Source organism: Rattus norvegicus, chromosome 7 (genome assembly GCF_021556685.1).
Source record: "Rattus norvegicus strain SHRSP/BbbUtx chromosome 7, alternate assembly SHRSP_T2T, whole genome shotgun sequence".
In the NCBI taxonomy this organism is placed as follows: domain Eukaryota; kingdom Metazoa; phylum Chordata; class Mammalia; order Rodentia; family Muridae; genus Rattus; species Rattus norvegicus.
In genome coordinates, this window is record NC_141540.1 from 141,419,569 (window position 1) to 141,440,664 (window position 21,096).

Here is a 21,096-nt window from a genome sequence, read left to right on the forward strand (position 1 = left end):
TGAGTCATCAGGCCCTAGCAGGGAGAGTGGAACCCTGTCAGAAAGCAGACACCCTTTCCAGATCCGACACCCTCGAAGCTGTCCCTGCCCGACAATGCCTGTGTAGCCATCCCTGAAAGGCTGGGGTTTCCCTCTTCATCCTCACCCGGAAGGACATTTCCACATTCTCCCCTCCCCAGATCTCCATCTGGTTATCATAGGTACCGATGTGCTCAAAGTAGGCCTTGGAGATGGAGAAGAGGCCGCCAGCAAACGTTGGGGACCTGGAGGACAGAGGGAGAGAGCACAGGGATCATCAGTAGATGCAGGCAGGGAGGGCTGGTGGCCAGCTTCCCTCTGAGGCCTCCCACCGCATGTCCTGCTCCTGCTGGGTCATGCAGCCCCTCCACTAACTTCCATTGTACCCTCCTCCCCTTCTTGAACTGGGTCCAGGAGACAGGCAGTCGGCAATGCTCTCTTAAATGGACTCCATCTGTTCAACTGGGGATGTAGGAACCATACCCAGCAGGGCCTGAGAGCACGGCTGCATCTGGAGCTGGGGGGATCAGTCTAGAGTGAGGGGGGAGCAGTCTAGAGAAAGAGGAGGAGTCTAAGAGAGGGGGAGGAGTCTAGAGAGAGAGGGATCAGTCTAGAGTAAGGGGGAGAAGAGGGAGAGGGATCAGTCTAGAGTGAGGGGGATCAGTCTAGAGTGAGGGGGAGCAGTCTAGAGAGAGAGGGAGCAGTCTAGAGTGAGGGGGAGCAGTCTAGAGAGATGGGGGAGCAGTCTTGAGAGAGAGGGAGGAATCTAGAGAGATGGAGCAGTCTAGAGAGGGGGAGGAGTCTGGAAGGGAATCGGTCTAGAGTGAGGGGGGAGGAGCAGTCTAGAGAGGGGGGAGTAGTCTCTATTTTCTGTCTTGGTGTGATTAAAAGCAAGTCTGTCACCTTCAGAAGCACCCTGGGACAGTCAGGATCCACATCCCTTCCGGGACTACATGGTCACAGCATTAGCCGGGGGCCTAGCCTGCTAATGTGCTTTGGACAGGGGACACTGGTGAGTGGAGGTGCTCCTGGTAACTGAGGGGGAGGGGGAGGGAGAACTCGGTTCTGACTGTCAGACAAAGGCAGGGAGGCACAGACCTGAGTCAAGACACTAGGCCAATGAAGAAGGCAACCTCACGGAGTGCAGCCATGGGGATTCTCTGCACCTGCTCTTGTCTTCCTGGTGCTGCTTCTACAGCCATTTTCAGCTGGGAAACCCTCACACTTGGGCTGGCTTTCCTGTGACCACTTCTGTCTTCTTCCAGGGGTCCCGAGCCTGCCCAAGTAGCACCAGGAAGGCTCTGAGAACCCTAGAACTCCACATGAACACTCGGAAGCTAGCCTGCTCTTGATAGTCTGTAGGATCCCCAAGACTGACGGGGGTCCCTGACAAATTAGCTTTGAGGTTAAATGCCGCCCAGGAACGTCCCTGTAGACTCATCCCAACAGGTGGCAGCCTCTAAGAAACACCTGTATACTCTGTCCTACTTCCTGGGACCCTGTGTCTCTTAGCCCTCGCTTCAGCCATCCACGGCTCCAAGAACAAGCATGTGAGGTAACTCCGACAGGACCGTTGGAGAACCACCTCAAGAAGTGCTTCTAGCCAGCATTTTGTGCTGCCAGGGCACCTGGGCCAAGTGACACATTCATCCTCAAACATTGTCTCTTTGTCCTCCGGTTGGACGGGGTTGGACGGTCCGTTAGTGATGGGTGGGAGCCAGGGCCCTGCCCTTAACCGTCCTGCAGTGTGCCTGGCCCCGGTCTGGGTGGGGTAAGTTGCTATAACACACCAAACAAAGGCTCCTTAAAGGAGCAGAGAGCCAGCAGGGAGTCTTCTTTCCTTTCTACCTTTTGTTTTTCAAGATGGGGGCCTAACTATAGCCCAGGCTGTACTGGAACTTTGTATTGGTAGCTCAGGCTGGCCTAAAATTCATCATGATCAGGACAGAACAGCGGCACACAGAATCCAAACCACGGGACAACCGTAAACGTCACCCCCGACCCTTTAGTTTGAGACGAAGGTTTAAAACAGAAACGTGGGGGCTGGGGAGATGGCTTGGTAGCTAAGGTGCTCCCCATGCAGCTGTGAGGACCTGAGTTCTGATCCTGAAACACCAGACGAACTCTAAGAGGGCATGACAGCCTGCCTGGGACTCAAGCCTCAGGATCCCCAGAGCAAGCGGGCTAGCAGCCCCAGCGATGCTGGTGAACTCTGGGTTTAACTGGGAGACACTGCCTCAGTGAACAAGGTAGAAGATCAATTAAGGACGACTCCCAGTATCAACCCGGGGTACAGAAACACACAGCAGAGGCACCCACCTACACATGTGCCCGCACATGCTAAACGTGTGTGTGTGTACAGACAGACATGCGCACACACACACACACAGACGAAAAATCTGTCGGGTTTGTCAAGGAACAAGAGCGGCGAGCCTCTGTGGGCCTTACGAGGCACGATAGTTTTCTGCTATGTAGCCTGGCTGCTTGATTTCAAGGACTCCCAACCCTTTGGAGGTCAAACGACCCTTTCACAGAGGTCACACATCAGCTATCCCACATGCCAGATGTTTACATTATGATTCACACCAGTAGCAAAGTTACAGTTATGGAGTAGCGATGAAAATAATTTTACGGTCGTGGGGGAGGGGGGGTCACCACAACGTGAGGTTGCAGCATTGGGAAGGTTGAGGACCACTGCTCCATGGAGAATGGTTTTGTTTGTTTTTTGAGATGGGGGTCTCTTGAGCTGGAGAGCCAAGGATAACCTTGAGTTTCTGATATTGTCTTCCCTCCCAGAGGTAGAGTTGCAGCTATGCACTATGGGGCTCAGCTCGGTATCTACATTTAGAAACAATTATTAAAAACACAGAACCTAACCTCCCCAAAAGGACGCCACTAGACTATGTAGGTGGCTGGGAAAGACTGTTATGATGTGACCCTTTAATGAAAAGTTCAGGGCAACTGTAAAAGCTTCAACCTGCGTTTGTTCATTCTCCCCCCCACCCCGCCCCACCCCGCCCCGCCCCACCTGGAGCCTAGGGCTTTGCACTTGCTGGGCACATCTTCAACCACTGACCACTGAGCTGTACCTTAGCACCTCAAACACTTTACTTTTGAGACACTGTTTCACTTAATTTCCCAGGTGAGCCTTGAACTCACAGTCGCCCAGACAGTCCTTGAATTTGTGATCCCCTTGTCTTAGCCTCCTGAGAAGCTGGGATTCTGTGCCAGCTAGTTTTAGCTTGACAAAAGCTAAAGTCATCTGAGAGGAGGGAGCCTCAACTAAGAAAATGCCTCCGTAAGATCTGGCTGTCCGCAAGCCTAAATTAGTGATTTATGGGGGAGGGCCCAACCCATGGTGGATGGTGCCACCGCTGGGCTGGTGGTCTGAGATTCCATGGGCTCTGCATCAGCTCCTGCCTCCAGGTTCCTGCCCTGTGTGAGTTCCTGTCCTGACTTCCTTCAATGATGAACATCGATACGAAAGTGTAAGCTGAATAAACCCTTTCCTCCCTAACTTGCTCTTGGCCGGGTGTTTCATTGCAGCAGTAGAAACCCTAAGACAGATTACAAGTGTGCGCCACCAGGCCCAGCACCTGTTTTCCGGGAGCCTGTGCGTTCCTATTACAACGCTTGTTCAACGCTGCCTCCCGCCACAGCATCTCTCACCCCTCAACCCCCAGCCTTCTAGGGGTTGAAGAACGGCGTGAAGACACGAAGCTTGGCAGAGAGCCAGGTAAACGGGAGCAAGCGGTCATGGTTGAGGTGGTGAGGTCCATGCTAAGGCACACAAATGCACACAAGGATGGGTCCCTGCCTACCCTGTGCTAGCTGTGGGATCTGAGGTAACCACTTGCTGCCACGGGCTTCCTTAGTCTCACTTGTAAGAACAGGCTAACCAAAGGACCCACTTCATAAGGAGTGTGGTTTGACAAAGTGCCTAGCAGATGTTGGGGTGGGATGGTACAGGAGCCGGGTGGGTGGAGGCCAGGGTTGGGGGGATCGGCAGCATTCAGTTAAGTCCTTACTTGATGGGGTAGGTCTCATCCTTGCGTCTCTGCTTCTCGTGTTCAGGGAGCATCTCCCAGCCAAAGGTCAGGCTCCAGTCGAAGTTGCCCCGGCTGTGGGCTTTGCCTCTCCGCATGGGTTTGGAGAACTGGAAGGTGTTAAGGTCAATGGTGACGATGTCTGGGCTCACCACCGCTGTCTTGTCTTCAGCGATTCGAGCCAGGAGGGGCTCCAGCCAGCCGTGGAAACACTCACCTGCAGACCCAGGTAAGAAGGTGAGGGTCAGGGGTCTAGCCGCACTTGAACCCTCTACCTTCGGAGGAAATGGTGTACAGGGAGGAAAGAGAGGGTGCACAGCAAGTTCCACAGCTGTAGGGGACACAGAGGATCTCTTGATAGGTGGAGGTGGCTTTGGAAGGGTAGGTAGGCTTTGGGGGAGCAACTTGTCATCACAAACCAGTGCAAATCGCTAAGGACCTGGAGGGGTTACCTCCAGGGTTTTTGGTCCCCACCCCGGGTGTAGGCTTCTGAATGGCTCTTCTTCCTCTAGGACTTGTGTGCCTCAACTCCCAGCTCGAAGTGTAGAACAACCCTCCCCCACCACACTCGCCAGCCTTTGGAGCTCTTTCCTTCGGAGCAAGGCAGCCTCAAACTCTCAGTGTTCCTCCTGCCTGTGCCACCACATGTGGCGACAGCAGGCACAGGCCACACGCCTCTTGACTGTCCCGGGACTCAGGTTCTACATGGCTTTATCGTTTCAGATTATTTTTTTTTTGTTTTATGTTGATCACCATTTTTGTCTGCTTGTAGTTCTGGGTGCCTTGTGCCTGCAGAGGTCAGAAGAGGGCACCGGATCCCCTAGAACTGGAGCTATGGAAGTTGTGAGGCACCACGTGGGTGCTGGGAATCGAACCCTGTGTTCTCTACAAGGGCAAATGTTTTTAACCTCTGAGCCATCCTTTGAGATCAATTTTTACTTTTATATTAGTGATTTTTATTAGGTGGGTAAGGAAACAGAGGCTCCATTAGTGGTAGAGTCGAAAGGGAACCGGTGTCCAGAATTTTCTGGTTTCTTTTGTTCTTCTAGGAAACTTTCTGCAGGGACAGTCTTCCTCTCAGTCAAGGGGGAGGTCCTTTTAACAGAAAAGTTGTTTACAGTGGGACAGGGGATTCTCCTCAGTGGTAATCACTGTTTAGGGCCAACTGTTCTGAGACACCAAGTCTCAAGGCTGTGCTCTCTGGAGAACCATGCCTGGAGTCAGTGTGAGGGAGGGGCAGGAGTGGGTGAGCCCCAACCTCTTTACTCCTAAAAGAGAAGGACAGGATGGTCCCAGCCTCCTCCTCATCTGCCTGTGGCGATGAGCAGGTATCCAGGCCTCCTGGCACTCGGTGGGCATGTCCTACTCACAGTGCGCGTCCAGGAACGTAAGCACCTCAGCCTGCGCCACACTGGCCCCCAGCAGCCGGGCCGTGATGAGCCCCTTCCGCTCCTGCTGTCGAACCACGCGCACGATCTGCAGCTGTTGAACGTACCGTTCCAGCTTCTCCTTCAGGTGCTCTGGAAGGGACAAGGCCACTGTTACGGTCGCCAGCCCCTTGCTAATCCCCTGTGGGTGTTACACCCAAGTCCTCCCAAGAACTGCCCACAGAAGGTGAGGGCAGAGATGGGAAGGGAGGCAGGCAGGAAACCCTGCCCTTGGCCAGGCCCCTTTGAGAACATGTCTGCCAGCACGGGCCCCATGTCTGTGGCCATCACCCCCACTGAGGTGTTGGGAATTAAACCCGGGGCCCTGTGATTGCCCGGTAAGTGCTCCAGCACTAAGCTACGCTGCCCCACAGAAGCCTAACCTTTGACTTTATGATCTCTGTGTGTGGGACTCTTTAAGGAGTCAAAACAGGCCAAGCGGATTTAAAATACTAAAAGGGGCAGCGGGTAAAGCTCGGTGGGAGGCACCTGCCTAGCATGGACTCCTCTCCAGTACTGTGATGTCTAGAGAGAAATCAGATTCTAGAGACAGAGTCAAAGGGAGCCCAGGCTGGCCTTGAACTCCTGATCATCCTGCCTCCACCTCCCCTCTCAAGTGCTGGGCATGCCCAGGAAGAATGTACACTTTTCGTAGGATAATAATAACAACAACAATAATAACACACACACACACACACACACACACACACACACACACACACACACACACACACGTGAGAGAGAGAGAGAGAGAGAGAGAGAGAGAGAGAGAGAGAGACAGACAGACAATGTATCAAGTACCCAATGCTAAGGGTCCGAGCAGGGAGCACGGCAGACATGACTGTCTTAAGAACACACTGCTGGGGGTGGGGTTGGGCTTGGGGGTGGGGGTGGGGGTGGGGTGTGAGTTGTTCACAGCAGTGATCACAGTAGATCTGCCAGGGGCCCTGCTGGCCTGCACTCCCTCCCTGCACAGAAGGGAGGCCCCTCTGCTGAGGTCAGTGGAGACTCCTGAGGAAGCATACTGCCCCCTTTTTCTGCTCCATGCACAGATCAAGCCTCAGGACCTTCCTTTGACTCTTCCCTTTGTGGGGAATAATGGAGAGGCTTTTTCTGACCATGGTGGGTAGAGATCCCTGAGGACCTTGGGATCCCATCTGAAATCCTCAGGACACCAAACACAGTTTTACTTCGAAGGACTCCATCTTGAAACATCACCCACCTTTATGTTTGAACGTGATTTCTGTTGATCAGTTTGACTGGCTGGGAACCTGCTCTGTAGACCAGGCTGGCCTTGAACTCACAGAGATCCCCCTGCCTCTGCCTCCCCAGTGCTGCAATTAAAAAGACATTGCACCACTACATCCAGCTTATGGTCTGTTTTTTTTTAAGATTTTATTTTTAAATTATGCATTTGGGGCTGGAGAGATGGCTCAGCGGTTAGGAGCACTGACTGCTCTTCCAGAGGTCCTGAGTTCAGATCCCAGCAACCACATGGTGGCTCACAACCCTCTGTAATGGATCTGATGCCCTCTTCTGGTGTCTGCAGACAGCGACAGTGTGCTCATACACATGAGATAAGTAACTCTCTAAACTATGGCTGTGTCTGTCTGTGCATGTAAGTACCGAGTTGCAGAGGATGTTGGGCCCTTGGAGCTGGACTTAGAGGCAGGTTTGAGGTGCCCAGGGTGCCAATCTCGGGTCCTCTGGAAACCCAGTGTGTGCTCTTAACTCCTGAGCCGTCTCTCTAGCCCTCCCCTGTCCTTAACTGTGTAAACCGGAGGCGCACGTTGTTTCAGCAATGGAGGTCGGCTGTGACAATGTGTCCTTCCCCTTCTGATTGTGGGCTCACAACTGGGCCTTCCTCTGTATACAATGCTTTGTAAGTCACAGGTCCTGAAAACAATTAGTAGATTGTCACTAATATCTCACACAGACACACACACACATATTTGAACACCTACTATGTGCCAGTCACTAAAGCAGGTGCCTTCATGCTGGCTTCATTTCTGCATGTTACTAATCTCTCTCTCTCTCTCTCTCTCTCTCTCTCTCTCTCTCTCTCTCTCTCTCTCACTCACTCACACACACACGCACGCACACGCACACTTGAACACCTACTATGTGCCAGTCACTAAAGCAGGTGCTTTCATGCTGGCTTGGTTTTTGCATCTCTCTACTAACGTCACACTGTGGAATAGGGCACACCTACCTTCCCCAGGGTTAACAGACAGATAGCCAAGACTTGGAGCTCAGGTTACCCCAGTAGCCATGATGGCAACGGGATCCTAACCACCCTCTGTGAGAAGACGAACCTCCTCTAGGAGCTCAGAGGGCAACCGCCGGGACTTAATGAGTGTGAGTTTCTTGTGTTGGGAGTGTCTCCCCCACCCTCAGTATAAGAGGCTAAGCCTCTCTTTGGTCACTGCTCAGGAGAGTGAAGCTCCAGGAAAAGAAACTATAATTTGGGGGCTGGGGATTCAGCTCAGTGGTAGAGCGCTTACCTAGGAAGCGCAAGGCCCTGGGTTCGGTCCCCAGCTCCGAAAAAAAAGAACCAAAAAAAAAAAAAAAAAAAAAAAAAAAGAAACTATAATTTGAAACTTGGACTCTTCTCTTTGCCTTCTCCAGCCCTTCTGGTAGGCAGGTGTTCCTGACCCACTGCCCTTGCAAATGAAACATTCAGTCACCCCAGAAGGGGACTTGACTTGCTCCAGAAGCAGAGCCTCTTGTCTCTGGTGCCAGGACCTGGCCGCTCCAATTTAGCCTTACATGGTGGCTTCGGCACTGCAGTGACTTGGCAAGTGTCTGTAATGTTGAGGCTGGACACTGGCCTTCGTAGGGAGGGCTTGCCATCATGGGACATGTGAACCACAACCTGGCCACAGTCTGGTGCTGCTGACAGGAAGGGAGGAACCCAGCTGGGTCTTCATCCTCTCAGCAGCTCAGCGGAAGCCTCTCTGAGACCCCACTTAAGTCTGTCCACAGGAAGCTTGTGGTAGAGATAGTTCACGGGTAAGCATCACAGGAAGCGGGTTGTGTGGTAAGACGGTGAGAAGCACTGAGCTGTGACTTCCAGAGCCCTGTGCTGTACAGCTCTCCCACGCCTTCCTTCCAGTCTCGGGAGGCCAGGCCAGAGACCACTGGTTCTGGGCCTCAGGCCCTTTCAGGAGAGCCAGACAACTCCCTGGAATAGTCCGCTATCTGTCTGTCCTACCTGCTGTTTGTCCCACCTCTGGAGTTACTAGAAAAAAAGACCCAAGACAGAATGTAGCACAGCTAAGCAGAGAGACAGGCAGGCCAGCATACGGTCCCTCAAATTTAGGTTCCATAGTCTGCCTCTACCACTCAACCTTACTCCTCAGGGTGAGATGCCACAGACAGGTAAATGCCCCCTCTCTTCTACCCTGTGCAACCCACAGCACACGCTGTACAGCCCACGGTACACACTGCACAGTCCACAGCATACACTATGTAGCCCACGGCTCACACTGCATAGCCCACAGCTCACACTACAAACCCCACAGTTCACACTATACAGCCCATGGTTCAGAGTGCATAGTCCACAGTTCACACTATGCAGCCCATGGCTCATACTGCACAGCCCACAGCTCACACTACAAAGTCCACAGTTCACACTATATAGCCCATGGCTCACACTGCATAGCCCACAGTTCACACTATGCAGCCCATGGCTCACACTGCACAGCCCACAGCTCATACTACAAAGTCCACAGTTCACACTATACAGCCCATGGTTCAGAGTGCATAGTCCACAGTTCACACTATGCAGCCCATGGCTCATACTGCACAGCCCACAGCTCACACTACAAAGTCCACAGTTCACACTATACAGCCCACGGTTCATACTGCATAGCCCACAGATCACACTATGCAGCCCATGGTTCACACTGTGCAGCCCCAGGGCTTCCCTCCTAGCGTTGCTGTCTTCACTTGAGTGTCTGACAGAAGGCTAACCTGCCTCCAACCTGAACAAAACCCTCCACCTTAGTCCGAGTCCTACCCAGTCTCCCCACGTGACCTCAGCACCAGCATCCTGTTAGCTGCTCTGAAGCCAGACTGAATTCTCCCTGCCCCTCCCACTATGGGGTCAGTTCTTTTTTTTTTTTTTTTTTTTTTTTTTGGTTCTTTTTTTCCAGAGCTGGGGACTGAACCCCAGGGCCTTGCGCTTCCTAGGTAAGCGCTCTACCACTGAGCTAAATCCCCAACCCTATGGGGTCAGTTCTTAACCCCTTCCCACGGTCGCCCTAGCTATGACAGTGAACTCCTCTCCCAGCCTCTACTCCACATTGTCTCCCAGAATGGGCTAGATATGGAAGCCTCCTTAAACTCCAGTTTTCCTTGCCTGACAGACAGAGGCAGGTGTGGGACCAGCCTGGTCTACAGAGTGAGTTCTGGGACAGCCGGGCTACACAGAGAAACCCTGTCTTGAAAAACACCAAAACCAAACCAAACCAAACCAAACCAACCACCCAACCACCCCCAACGCCCCTGCAGATTCCTCTGTCTCTAATTACTGTTTGATGGTGCTGGAGTCAAGGTTCAGAGCCTCAGGCATGGTGGGGCAAGCTCTATCACAGAACGTCATCCTAACTCCAATTCTCACCACTTTCTCTTTAGAGTCTCTCAGCCAGGATGGCCTCCAACTCACTCTCTCTCTCTCTCTCTCTCTCTCTCTCTCTCTCTCTTTTGAGCTTAGAATACAAGTACTTCATGCGTATGATGTTTCTGCTTGCCTGTACGTCTGAGCATCACGTTCTGTGTGTATCACGTTATACAGGCATTGTGCTATGTGTTGTATCCGTGGAGGCCAAAGGGAGATGCTGGACCCCCTAGAATGGGAGTAACGGACAGTTGTGACCAGCTAGCTGGCTGCTGGGAATGGAGCCTGGGTCCTCAGAAAGACCAGCCAGTGCTCTTAAGTGTTGAGTCGTCTCTCCTTCAGCCCTTGGCATCTCTCCTGCCCCTGGTTTCAAGACCGTCACAGATGGGATGGCGACCTTGAGTTTCTGATCCCCTCGTATCCACCTCCGTCGGCCGAGGCATTACAGGTATGTGACGTCACGCTTGGTTAATGCCGTGCTGTGGGTTGGACCTGGGGCCTTGTGCATGCTAAACAAGCACTGTATTAACTGAGTTATATTCCTGGCTTCCCCTTCCCCACCCCCGCCCCAGAGTTATCACTTAAAACTGTCAATCAGATCGTTTCTAGCTCAGCTTTCTTTTTGTTGTTGGTTTTTTTTTTTTTTGTCTTTTGTTTTTTTTTTTTTGTCTTTTTTTTTTTGTTTTGTTTTTTTTTTAAGACACGGTGTCACTCTGTGGTCCAGGCTGGACTCGGGCTCACAGTACTCCCGCCTTAGCCTGCTGCAATGAGATACGTTTACTGACAATGTCTTAAAGGGGCCAGGGAGTTGACTTAGTGAGCCGAGGTGCTTGCTATGTGTGCCTGACAGCTGGAGAGGCGCAGCCTGGGTAAGAACCTTTGCTGCTCTGGCAGGGCAGACACTTTTAATTTGGTTCCACTTGGGGCTGCCTATAACACCACCTCCAACCCTCTTCTTGCCTCTGTGGGTGCTACACGCGCACACACATATCCACACACGGACATAGTCACGTATACATAAAAAAAAATCCTATTAAAAACAAAACAAAAGCAGAGTTATTAGGGAGATGTTCAGCAATTAGAGCACTTCCTGTTCTTGCAGAGGACCCGGGCTTGGTTCCCAGAACCGACATGGTGGTTCGCAACCATCTATAGCTCCAGGTCTAGGGGACGCAGTGCCCTTTCCAAGCCTTTGTGGGTACGTGTATGTGCATGGTATTCCTCCATACACTCAGGCAAGACACTCGTATACATAAAACAATTAATAATACAAACTGTAATAATTTTCTGTCTTTTCAACTAAAAAAAAAAAATTAAGCCTCCAAGAAGACAGGCAGGGCAGTCAAAAGTGAAGTCTGGGCTCCGGTTCTGACTTGTGGCAAGGAATAAAAAGCCCCCAGCCTGGCACAAAGTCTCCTCCCCCCAGTATCAAATACCCACATAATCATGGTTACACGGTTACAGGGCTGCTGCGGGGTACCTGGGTAGGAGGGCAGGAGGCAGGAACACTGCCCCTCAGAGAGACAGCCCTTCTGTGTGTAACAGGAGCCGATGAATCTGATCCTCCAACAGTCACCTGTGTGGGTGTAGACTGCTGTCTGTCAGCAGGTGAGGGCAGGTGAAAGACAAGGCTGGAGCCTGTGATTGGACAGTAGAAAAGGAGGGCGGGCTGAGAGTTTTTGAGAGGCGGGAAAGAGAGGATGGAGGGGAGAAGGAAGGAAGATGGAGGAGGAGAAGGACGGCCCAGGTCCGTGTGGCTTTAAATAGCCACAGGTAGCTATGAATATCATATAAGGGATGGATTATTACAGGATGATTTGGCCAATGTAAGTGGACAGCTTATATCAATATCAACTGGCTCTGAGTTCTTTGGGCGCTTTGTGGGTTGTGAATTTACTGATATAAATCTGATAAATTTCAAGCCTCTAGAGTTATGATTTTACCATGTCACAGGGGTTTGTGACAGCTAACAGCGAGATGGGGAGTCGCTGCGTGGGGGTAGCCATGGAGGTGGTTCGCTGAGGCCAGAGAATAGCCAGTGATAGCATGAGATGGTATATTTTTGATTACTGAACGTAGCATATGGGCATTTTTATCCTGTGTGGACAGACATGCCAAGATTGTTTTTCCTGTTCCCCAGTGAACAGCACTCAGAGAGGCCTGGAGCAGGGCATTTCAGAGAGTGGGCACACCATTCCTAGGCTCATGTGGACATGTGGCAGTGAATGTCACCATGGCAAGGACAGCTCTCCAGTAAGGGAAACAGCACAGATTCTCAAAGTGGGACCCAGAAAATAAGGGGGATCAGCTAGAGGTCTCGGGTGAGGATAGAAGTGTCCTTAAGAGTGAGGCGGCGAGGCTGGAGAGATGGCTCAGTGGTTAGGAATTCTGGATGCCCTTACAGAGGACCCAGGTCTGGTTCCCAGTATCCTCAAGGAGATGCTCAATCATTCATTCCAGTTCCGATAATCTTCTGGCCTCCAAGGGCACCAGGTGCACACATGGTACACAGACATGCACACAGGCAAGACATTTATATACAGAAGGAAAAGAAAGAAGAGGAGAGGAGGAAGAGGAGGGGGAGGGAGAGGAAGGGGGCCGCTGTCCCCGGCAAATGTAGGAGGTGACAGAGAAAACACAGGTCTGAAATCTGGATAGTACAGTTCCATGCTAAGAGCTCCATGTTCTGCTCTTGTAGAGGGGACCTCAGTGTGGATCCCAACATCCACATCAAATGCTATTCAGAACCACTGTAGGGCTGGAGAGATGGCTCAGCAGTCAGAGCACTGGCTGCTCTTCCTAGAGGTCCTGAGTTCAAATCCCAGCAACCATGTGGTGGCTCACAGCCATCTGTAATGGGATCCGATGCCCTCTTCTGGTGTCTGCAGACAGCTGCAGTGTACTCACATACAGAACCACCTGTAACCCCATCTCCAGGGATCCTCTGGTTTCCTAGGGCACCTGCACTCACACATTCATACCCACACCCAGTCACACATGTATATATAATACAATTAAAGATTACACACACACACACACACACGCACACACACACACACACACACACACACACACACACACGGTTTGAGAACATAGGCCGGCTCACTGCTATGAAAAGTTACTGTCCTAGTTAGTCTTTCTCTCACTTTCCTTCCTTTCCTTTCGTCTACTTGACCCAAGCTAGAGATATCTGAGAAGAAGCCTCCGTAAGATAGTCCTGTGGACCAAAGCCTGTGGGACAGTTTCTTAGTGATCAATATGGGAGGGCCCAGATTGCTGTGGGTGGGGCCACCCTGGTCAGGTGGCCCTGGGTGACATAAGCAGGCTGACAATCTGTGCAAAGGAAACCAGTAAGTTGTATCCCTACGGCTTTGGCTTTGAATCCTTCCTCTGGGTTCCTGCCTTGGGTTCTTGCCCTGACTTCCCTTCATGGTGGACAACAACTAGAATCTGAAACAAACCCTTTCTTTTGGGTTTATTTGGTTTATTGAAACAAACAAGCCAAAAGCAACAGCAACAACAAAAACACGCTTTTGGTCATGGTGTTTTATCACGGTAATAGAACTCCCAACTATGACAGAAACTGGTACCAGGAACGGGGTTTGGGGGAAACAGACATGTTTTGGGAGAGGATGGTGGATGGACTTTGGAGCCTCAAGAGGCCATTGCCTGAGGGATGCTATGGCGACCTAGAAGTCAATGCTGAGAGCAGCATAGATGATGGAGGCCTGGTCTGTGAGGTTCCACAGGGAGTCTGAGGGTCCCTCTAACATGATACTGGGGCCATGAGATATTTTGAGTTAAGAATCTGTGTTTCTGGTCAGCTCGGGCTGAAGACTTGGCTGTGATTAACGAGAGACCAAAACCACTCACGTGAAACCTTTGCTTGCTAGGACAATGGATGCTGGCCAGCTGGGGCTGAAGAATCAGTTGTGACTAAGAGGCCAGTGTCATCGAAGCGGACATTTCTGGGAAGGGTTTCCTAGGGTCACTGCACAGAAGCTGTGGTTCAGCGAGGGCCAAGGCTGCATCTTGTGCCGCAGCTGAACCTGCTCATGGGTGAAAGTCACCCAGGCGGTACTGGTTTTAAAGGCATCAAGGGTCATGGAGAGCAGCTGAGGTTTGGCACTGTGAGAGGTCAGGGGAGGTCACTGGTGAAGGTGCTGCTGCTACAGTGTCTGAAGCTGCCCCAGGGCGAAAGCGGTCATGGAGAGACCCTGAGGCTTGGACCAAGTTAGGGTCCTGGAACAGAGCCCAAGAGGAGCTGTTGGTGAAGGAACAGCCCAGTTGTGTGCAGACTCCAGCATTTTAGAAACTCCAGTAATAAGCAGCAATAAGCGGCCGTGGAGTGAAGTTGGCCTGAGCCTGTGATAAGAATGTGCGGTGAATGTCGGAGCTAGAGAAACAGAGCCTTTCAGAGTCCAGAAGCCCGTGAGTTTCTGATGTCAGACAATGAGCTGTTTACACTTCTAGACTTGGGTTTTGCTTGGACCTGATTATCCCATCTCAGAGTCTTTGACTCGATTTTTTGACCATTATGAGCACTGTTGCTAGCAACCCTTTCCCCCCCTGACCCTCTTCCAGAAGCCTCATGGGCCTAGCACTCGCCAACCAGACTTGCTGTAACCTGGATGCTCGGGTTGCCAAGAGCCTGTCTTCCCTGGGAAAATGAGAGCTCTCTTGTCAAGAGGGTTCAACAGTGCTCATTCCCAGCCCCCACTTTCACCACCCCACATCTCCTGTGGCATCGTTCCTAACCCAAGAACAGCCGGCTGGAGAGGTAGGAGAGCCAGAGGGCTCTGGCAGGAGCAGGAAGCATGAGCACAGGTTCCCAACGATGTCTCGCTTCTTTATAAATAGATATGTCAAGCCTGGCGTGAATGTCACTTCAACATGTGTGATGGTTCATTTAGTCAGCTTGACAGAATCTAGAATCACCAAAGAGATGGGTCTCTGGGGATGCCTGTGAAGAGTCGCCCACTGTGGGCGACACCATTCCCTGGCTTCCTAGACCCTAGAACACGAGCTAAGCATTGGCCTCCCCTGCTCTCTGCTTCTTCTTTTTAAGGTTTACTTATTTATTATATATACAATGTTCAGCCTACACGTGTGCCTGCACACCAGAAGAGGGCACCAGATCTCACTGCAGAGCAGACATTACTTTTAACATCTGAGCCGTCTCTCCAGCCCCTGCTCTCCGTCTGCTCCTTGACTGGATGCTATGTGCCCAGCTGCCTCCAGCACAGTTCCTGCCACAGTGAACCATAACCTGGAACTCAAGGCCAAATTAACCCTTTCTCTCTTGAATTGCCTTTTTTGGGAGGGGGGAGGAGTATTTTTTTAACGACTCTTATTTTTATCTGGGTGTTTTGCCTGCATGTATGTCTGTGCACCCCCACAGAGTCAGAAGAGGGCATCAGATCCCCTAGAACTAGAGTTACAGACAGTCGTGAACTGTCATGTCGGTGCTGGGAATCGAACCTGGGACCTCAGAGGGAGCAGCCAGTGCTCCTGATAGCTGAACCATCTCTCCAGCCTCTCCTCAGGGTGCTAACACAACACAGCAGCAGGAAGAGACCCTGTTTACTATGCAAACTCCTGGGTTTGATACCAGCATCTCAAACCCCACCCCGACCCCGTCCCCTTCGATTGCCCTACCCCCTCATCCAACCCCACTCCCCTCACCCACTCCCCTTCTCCCCCTCATCCACTCCCCGCCTCCTTGCCCATCCGACCGCCCCTCCCCCACCCCTTGAGTCCTTTCAATATCATTTTCTACAGATGAACCTAAACTCCAGCCACACCCAGTCTCCCCAACAAACAAGCTCCTGTCTCTAGGCTTACAATCTCCTCTCTTCCAGGAATGCTCTCCATCGAACGTTCCTTCCTCAGACACACCAGACTCCCAACCAACACTCCACCCCGGTTACAAAGCAGTCACAGCCACACCAGGCAGACGAAGCATCTCCTGGCCGCACACTCCCATGATGCACTCGTCCTACACTGGAAGTAAAGCACAGATGCGCACACAGAGCCCTCAGGAGATGCTGGCCTGCGGCTCTCATCACCTGCTTCGCGCCCCTCGCCTACCATAGGAAGGAGTCAACTGTGCCAATGTGCAGGAAAGGAAAGTGAGTTGAGAGAGGCCTGGCACAGACTCAGAACTAGACTTGATTTCTCAGGGTTGGACTCTCAAGTCCGTGTCATTTCAGATTGACCAAAGGAGGGCCCTTCTCCCACGTGCTCTAAACCTTCATTAGCCTCCTCAGGGGACCTTTCTTTTTCCCTCTTACCCATATCTAGGTCAGAGCCGGGTATGGAACACTATGGAGTCGATGTGAAGGTAAAAGACGGTGAGTGATCTCCCCTAAGAACAATGAGGGCAAAAAGGGCTTCCCAGGGGAAGATCTAGTAGGGCTGGAAACCAGAAAGGCCCTCCCAGCCAGCTGCCCTCCTCTCCTCTCCCTCCCTTTCTTTCCTTATTTAGTGTATGTGCCTGTTTTTACACTCAAATCACAGCCCTCAGGTAGAGCTGGTAGCCTGTGGGTCTCGGGGTTCAAATTCAGGTCAGCAGGCTTGGCGGCAAGTAATTACTTAGTAAGCCACTTTGCTGGCCCTCTTTCACTTCTGAGTTAGGGATGCCCGTGACATCACAGGGATCTTGGAGACCCGTGCTGCTCTGAGAGGTGTGGAAGAGTTCTAGGCTCTAGGACTGTGGCCTGTATGCTCCATTCCCACCTTCTTCCTGCTGCCTTTACGGAAGGCACACCCACAGGCCTCACCCCTCCTCGGACCCGCCAGCCTCCTCACCCCTCCTCAGACCAGCCAGCCCCACCTCCCTCAGAGCCGCCAGCCTCACCGTCTGTGCTGGCATCATCCACTAGGATGATTTCCTTCAGCAAGATGGCAGGGCTGGTGTGCAGGACGCTGTATACTGTGCGCAGCAGAGTGGACCAGGCTTCGTTGTGGAATACAATGACCACACTGGTGGTGGGCAGTGGCGGGCAGCGCCGGAACTTCTGGTCAACACACCTGGAACGATGGAAGGATGGACACAGCTCTCTAAGTCCCGGGGGGGGGGGGCAGCGTTCCAGGAGGGGAAAGGAAAGATATCTGTCTAAAGCTCTCCAACCATCCACCCAACCCCTTACCCGGGAGCACGAGTGCGCATGCCCGCGCATGCCCAATCACCGACCTCCATTTCCTGTTGTGCTTGGGAATAGCTGCTTATACCCTGTGGCTATATCCTCTCCGTGCAGGTAACTAGCCAGCCCCCTCCAAAACCACTCCGTGTGCTAGCCCAGCGCCCTAAGGTGATCCTCAGGTATCCCTCACCCCCACCCTCCTCCTGGTTTTACACTTTGCTCTCAGGCCCGGTATTCCAAGGCTGACTCACTCTGCACCTTGGACACTGCATAGGCTGTGATCTGGTCCAGAGGTCCCAGAGGCCCGAGTCATTAAGGACAAATGTTCAGTTGAGGACAGTGACTGCAAACTCCATTCAGTGTGAGGAAAAGGGCCTTCCGATGCTCACTTCCCTTCTAAGCCCTCTCCGAATCCCTGTGATCTGACTCTACCCTCGGGGACCTTCCCCAATCATCGCCAGCAACTACTGCGTGACACCGGGCTATCCTGCCATCTAGACTCTGTAAGGACTCGGGTCTTGAATTTCAAGGACCACACAGCTCAACACCCTTTTTTGTTTTGTGGAGACGGGGGAGGGGGGAGTGTCTCCCACTGAAAACCAGTGCTCTCACATCTGCAATCCTCCTGCCTCAGCCTCCAAAGTGCTGGGATTATAGACTTGTGACATCGGATCCAGTTTCCTTGACGCCCTGATTCAGTCCTCCTTATCAGGAGGCTGATGTGTGGACCCACCACAGAGCTTCCTACCCTGACTGCCTCTACAACAATGTCCTCCTTTGCTGACGAATTCCTAGTAGCTCAAGCTGCAACTTGTATGGTCGTATGAAATATGTGGTTCAAGCCTGAGGAACCCCAGGCTCTCAAGAGTCATGAGTTTAGTGAAATGACTTGTTTTTTTCCAACTAACTCTTTAGTTGAAAGGGACAACCCTAAGTGAGGAAGACAAAAACACCTTTCTTCCAAAGAGTATAGCAAGGGACAAGCTAGAAGCAGGGCCAGCTCTAAGATCCAAATGTGCATCTCTCCTTTTAAAGCCAATAATGTAAAGAACTTCAAGTGGAATGACTGTGGGTCTGTGGGCCTCAGGTGAGGGAACCCGGGGATGCGGGGACCTTCTAGACCAAAACAGTAGTAGTCAGGAAATTTCCCCTCTCTCTTTCAGACGCCCAGATGGCAGGCTCAGTGTCTTGAGGGCAGGGCTTCAGAAACCACAGCTCTGTCCCAGCACCTCCCAGTACCGTGTGCCAGATCCTAGTCTGCAACCCTGGCTTCCTTCTGTGTCCTGTGCCCCCTCCATAACTGTGTTTCAGTCTCAAGGGTCCCCGTGAGCCTCTGCCAGACCATAGTACTCCTGAACTCCAGCCCCTGGGATCAGGGCAATTGGCCAGAAAAGAAAAGAAGGCTTAAGGAAAATCCCTGGCTATTCTCAAATCTCCTTCAGCTTTCTTCCTGATAGCTGGCCAATGACCACAGCCCTCCTGGCCACACTTCTGGGAAAGCTCTGGTCTCAGAGAGTTCTAAGAGTGCATTACTTACTCAGGAGGCCGCGTGTCTGGCCCCAGGGACCTCTGCAAGGAGATGCGGTCACTGGCAAAGGCATTAAAGCAGTGTTTCTTATAGCCTTCATCCTTTTCCTGAGTCTCTAGAAGGGTCCATTCTTTCTTCTGAAATGCTTTTCCATCTGCCCCAGGGCTGTTGGGATCCTGAGGTGGTCGTTCCCAGAAGGGTCTCAGCTCAGCGGGGGTATAGAACCCCGGAAGGCAGGAGTGGTTTGTGGAGACTGGATTCTGTTGGGGTTCCGGAGCCCTGATCTGCAGCTTGGGCATGACGTCCCTAATGTTGTTCACAGCACCAAGCATGAGGTCCAGGACGTGGTCCTTCTGTCCCGCCAGGGACTTCAGCCACGGTTTCTCCATGGCCTGCTCCCGGCTGCTTACATCCTTCTGCTGGATGAAGAGGAAGAGCATGAAGACGCTGCCCAGCATGGCTAGGCGCAGGGGCATGTGGCGCCTTCGAAAGAACCTCATCTTCCCAACTGGGACCCCAGCAGGGGCGGTTCCAAGTCTTATGCCTCACTTTGGAAATGGCTTGATACACCAGGGTAGCCACGTCGGGGGCTCAGCCTGAGAAAAGAGGGGAAATGAGAAAAATTAGCCATTGCAGAGAGGGGCAGGGAGCTAGGGACTCGGGCCCTGAGCACGGCTCAGCGAGGAACGGTGGCATCATGTTTTCGCACTCACCGTGTCCTGGTGCCTAAATTTCTTTCTGCTATAAATGAGAAAACTGGGTCTGGGTCTCTCTTACCCGGAGGACACTGGTTTAGGAAACACCTTGTCGGGGTTGGGGATTTGGCTCAGTGGCAGAGCACTTGCCTAGGAAACACCTTGCCGCTGAAATAAAGTTCAGCTGGAACACACAGGTCAACAACATGGCCGGGAACACCACAGACACCTACGCTTTCATCCCTAGCTTGCTTTGGACTTTGAGACAGGGTTTTGCTAATTAGCCCAGGCTGGCCTTCAGCTCCTGATCCTCAGCCTCCTGTGTACTGGGCTTATAGGCATGTGCCACCATGGCCTGGCTCACTCGGTGTGTCAGGTAAACTGTGACCCTGGCGGCCTGGGAAGAACGTCTGAAGCAGCGTTGAGGTAAATGGCCGCAAGTGATCTGTAAGCAGCTGTAGAACATGTGAGACGGCCACGCCAGGAAGCTTCTGCAGCAGCAGAAGAGACGAACTGCCTCTCCGTGAACCACGCCCAGAGCAGTGGGGTGAATGGGAAAGCCGCAGAGAGACACCATGTGCTGCCAGTTGCCAAAAGTTATGAAATATGCCCTCGTTAAAGGTGATGTTTGTGAATATAAATATGTGAAGTTGTGAAGAGGCTGAGAACGAAGTCAGTTTCTGAAGGCAAAAATGTGAGTTAGCCAGGACAATGGACTCTCCTGAATATACTCACTTACCATATATATAAATATATATACACATACACAGAGGCACATATATATACACATATATACACACACAGACCCAGACATATATATACACACATATATGCACACATAGGCATATATACACATATATACATATACACATACATATATATACACATACATAACACATATACATATATAAACATAGATACATATATACACATACATATATACATAACATATATATATAGGTACATGCATATACACACATACACAGATACACATATACATATATAAGTACATACCTATGTATATACATACACAGACATACACACATATATGTACACATACATATATTCACATATATACATATACTCACATACACATATATACATATAGACATATAGACATAAACATAGACATACATATATATACACATACACACATATATACATATATAAGTACACACATATGTATATATACATATAAACACATGCACACATATACATATACACACATATACATATATATATACACATATATACACATACACACATGTGTGTGTTTTGTTTTTTTCAAGACAGGGTTTCTCTGTGTAGTCCTGGCTGTCGTAGAACTCTCTTTGTAGACTGGGCTGTCCTTTAACTCAGATCTGCCTGCCTCTCCCTTTAGAGGCAATTATTTATTATTTGACAGGGTCCTAGAAGCTCATAGCAATTCTCCTGCCTCAGTTCCCACAAGCTGAAAATTATAAGCACACGCTCCAAATTGCAGCTTAGATTTTCTTTTTTTATTGTAGCCGTCTTAAAATCTAAGATTCTACGGCAACACCTTACAGGCAGAACTAGGCAGAGGGGGTGCGTATCAGCTAGCACCCCAGTCCAAAGGGCTCAGAGGATGAGAACCC

General features: G+C 51.4%; 1 protein-coding gene and 1 long non-coding RNA gene across 16 annotated transcripts in view; one reads left to right on the plus strand and one right to left on the minus strand.

The window, feature by feature from the left end:
- The window catches only part of Galnt6 (polypeptide N-acetylgalactosaminyltransferase 6), a 41,451-nt gene that overhangs the window by 6,374 nt on the left and 13,981 nt on the right, over positions 1–21,096 (minus strand). For 5 of the 9 annotated variants that reach the window (XM_087555230.1, XM_087555229.1, XM_087555227.1 and 2 more), the window contains 5 exons: positions 18,795–19,381; positions 16,972–17,144; positions 5,435–5,584; positions 4,047–4,281; positions 146–263 (listed from right to left, as the gene is read on the minus strand). In XM_087555230.1, the coding sequence (XP_087411356.1) occupies positions 146–263; positions 4,047–4,281; positions 5,435–5,584; positions 16,972–17,144; positions 18,795–19,285 (1,167 nt within the window). In that variant the 5' untranslated portion in view covers positions 19,286–19,381. 9 annotated transcript variants of the gene reach the window in all.
- Positions 4,008–18,877, plus strand: LOC148004988 (uncharacterized). 7 transcript variants are annotated; one of them, XR_015626041.1, is made up of 6 exons: positions 4,029–4,293; positions 10,290–10,560; positions 14,006–14,543; positions 15,974–16,243; positions 16,416–16,465; positions 16,876–16,963. It is a non-coding gene; the product is annotated as an uncharacterized LOC148004988 (long non-coding RNA). The 7 variants fall into 7 exon arrangements; XR_015626040.1 differs by lacking the exon at positions 16,876–16,963 and having other exon boundaries at positions 16,416–16,494; XR_015626038.1 differs by lacking the exons at positions 14,006–14,543; positions 15,974–16,243; positions 16,876–16,963 and adding an exon at positions 17,484–18,877 and having other exon boundaries at positions 4,008–4,293.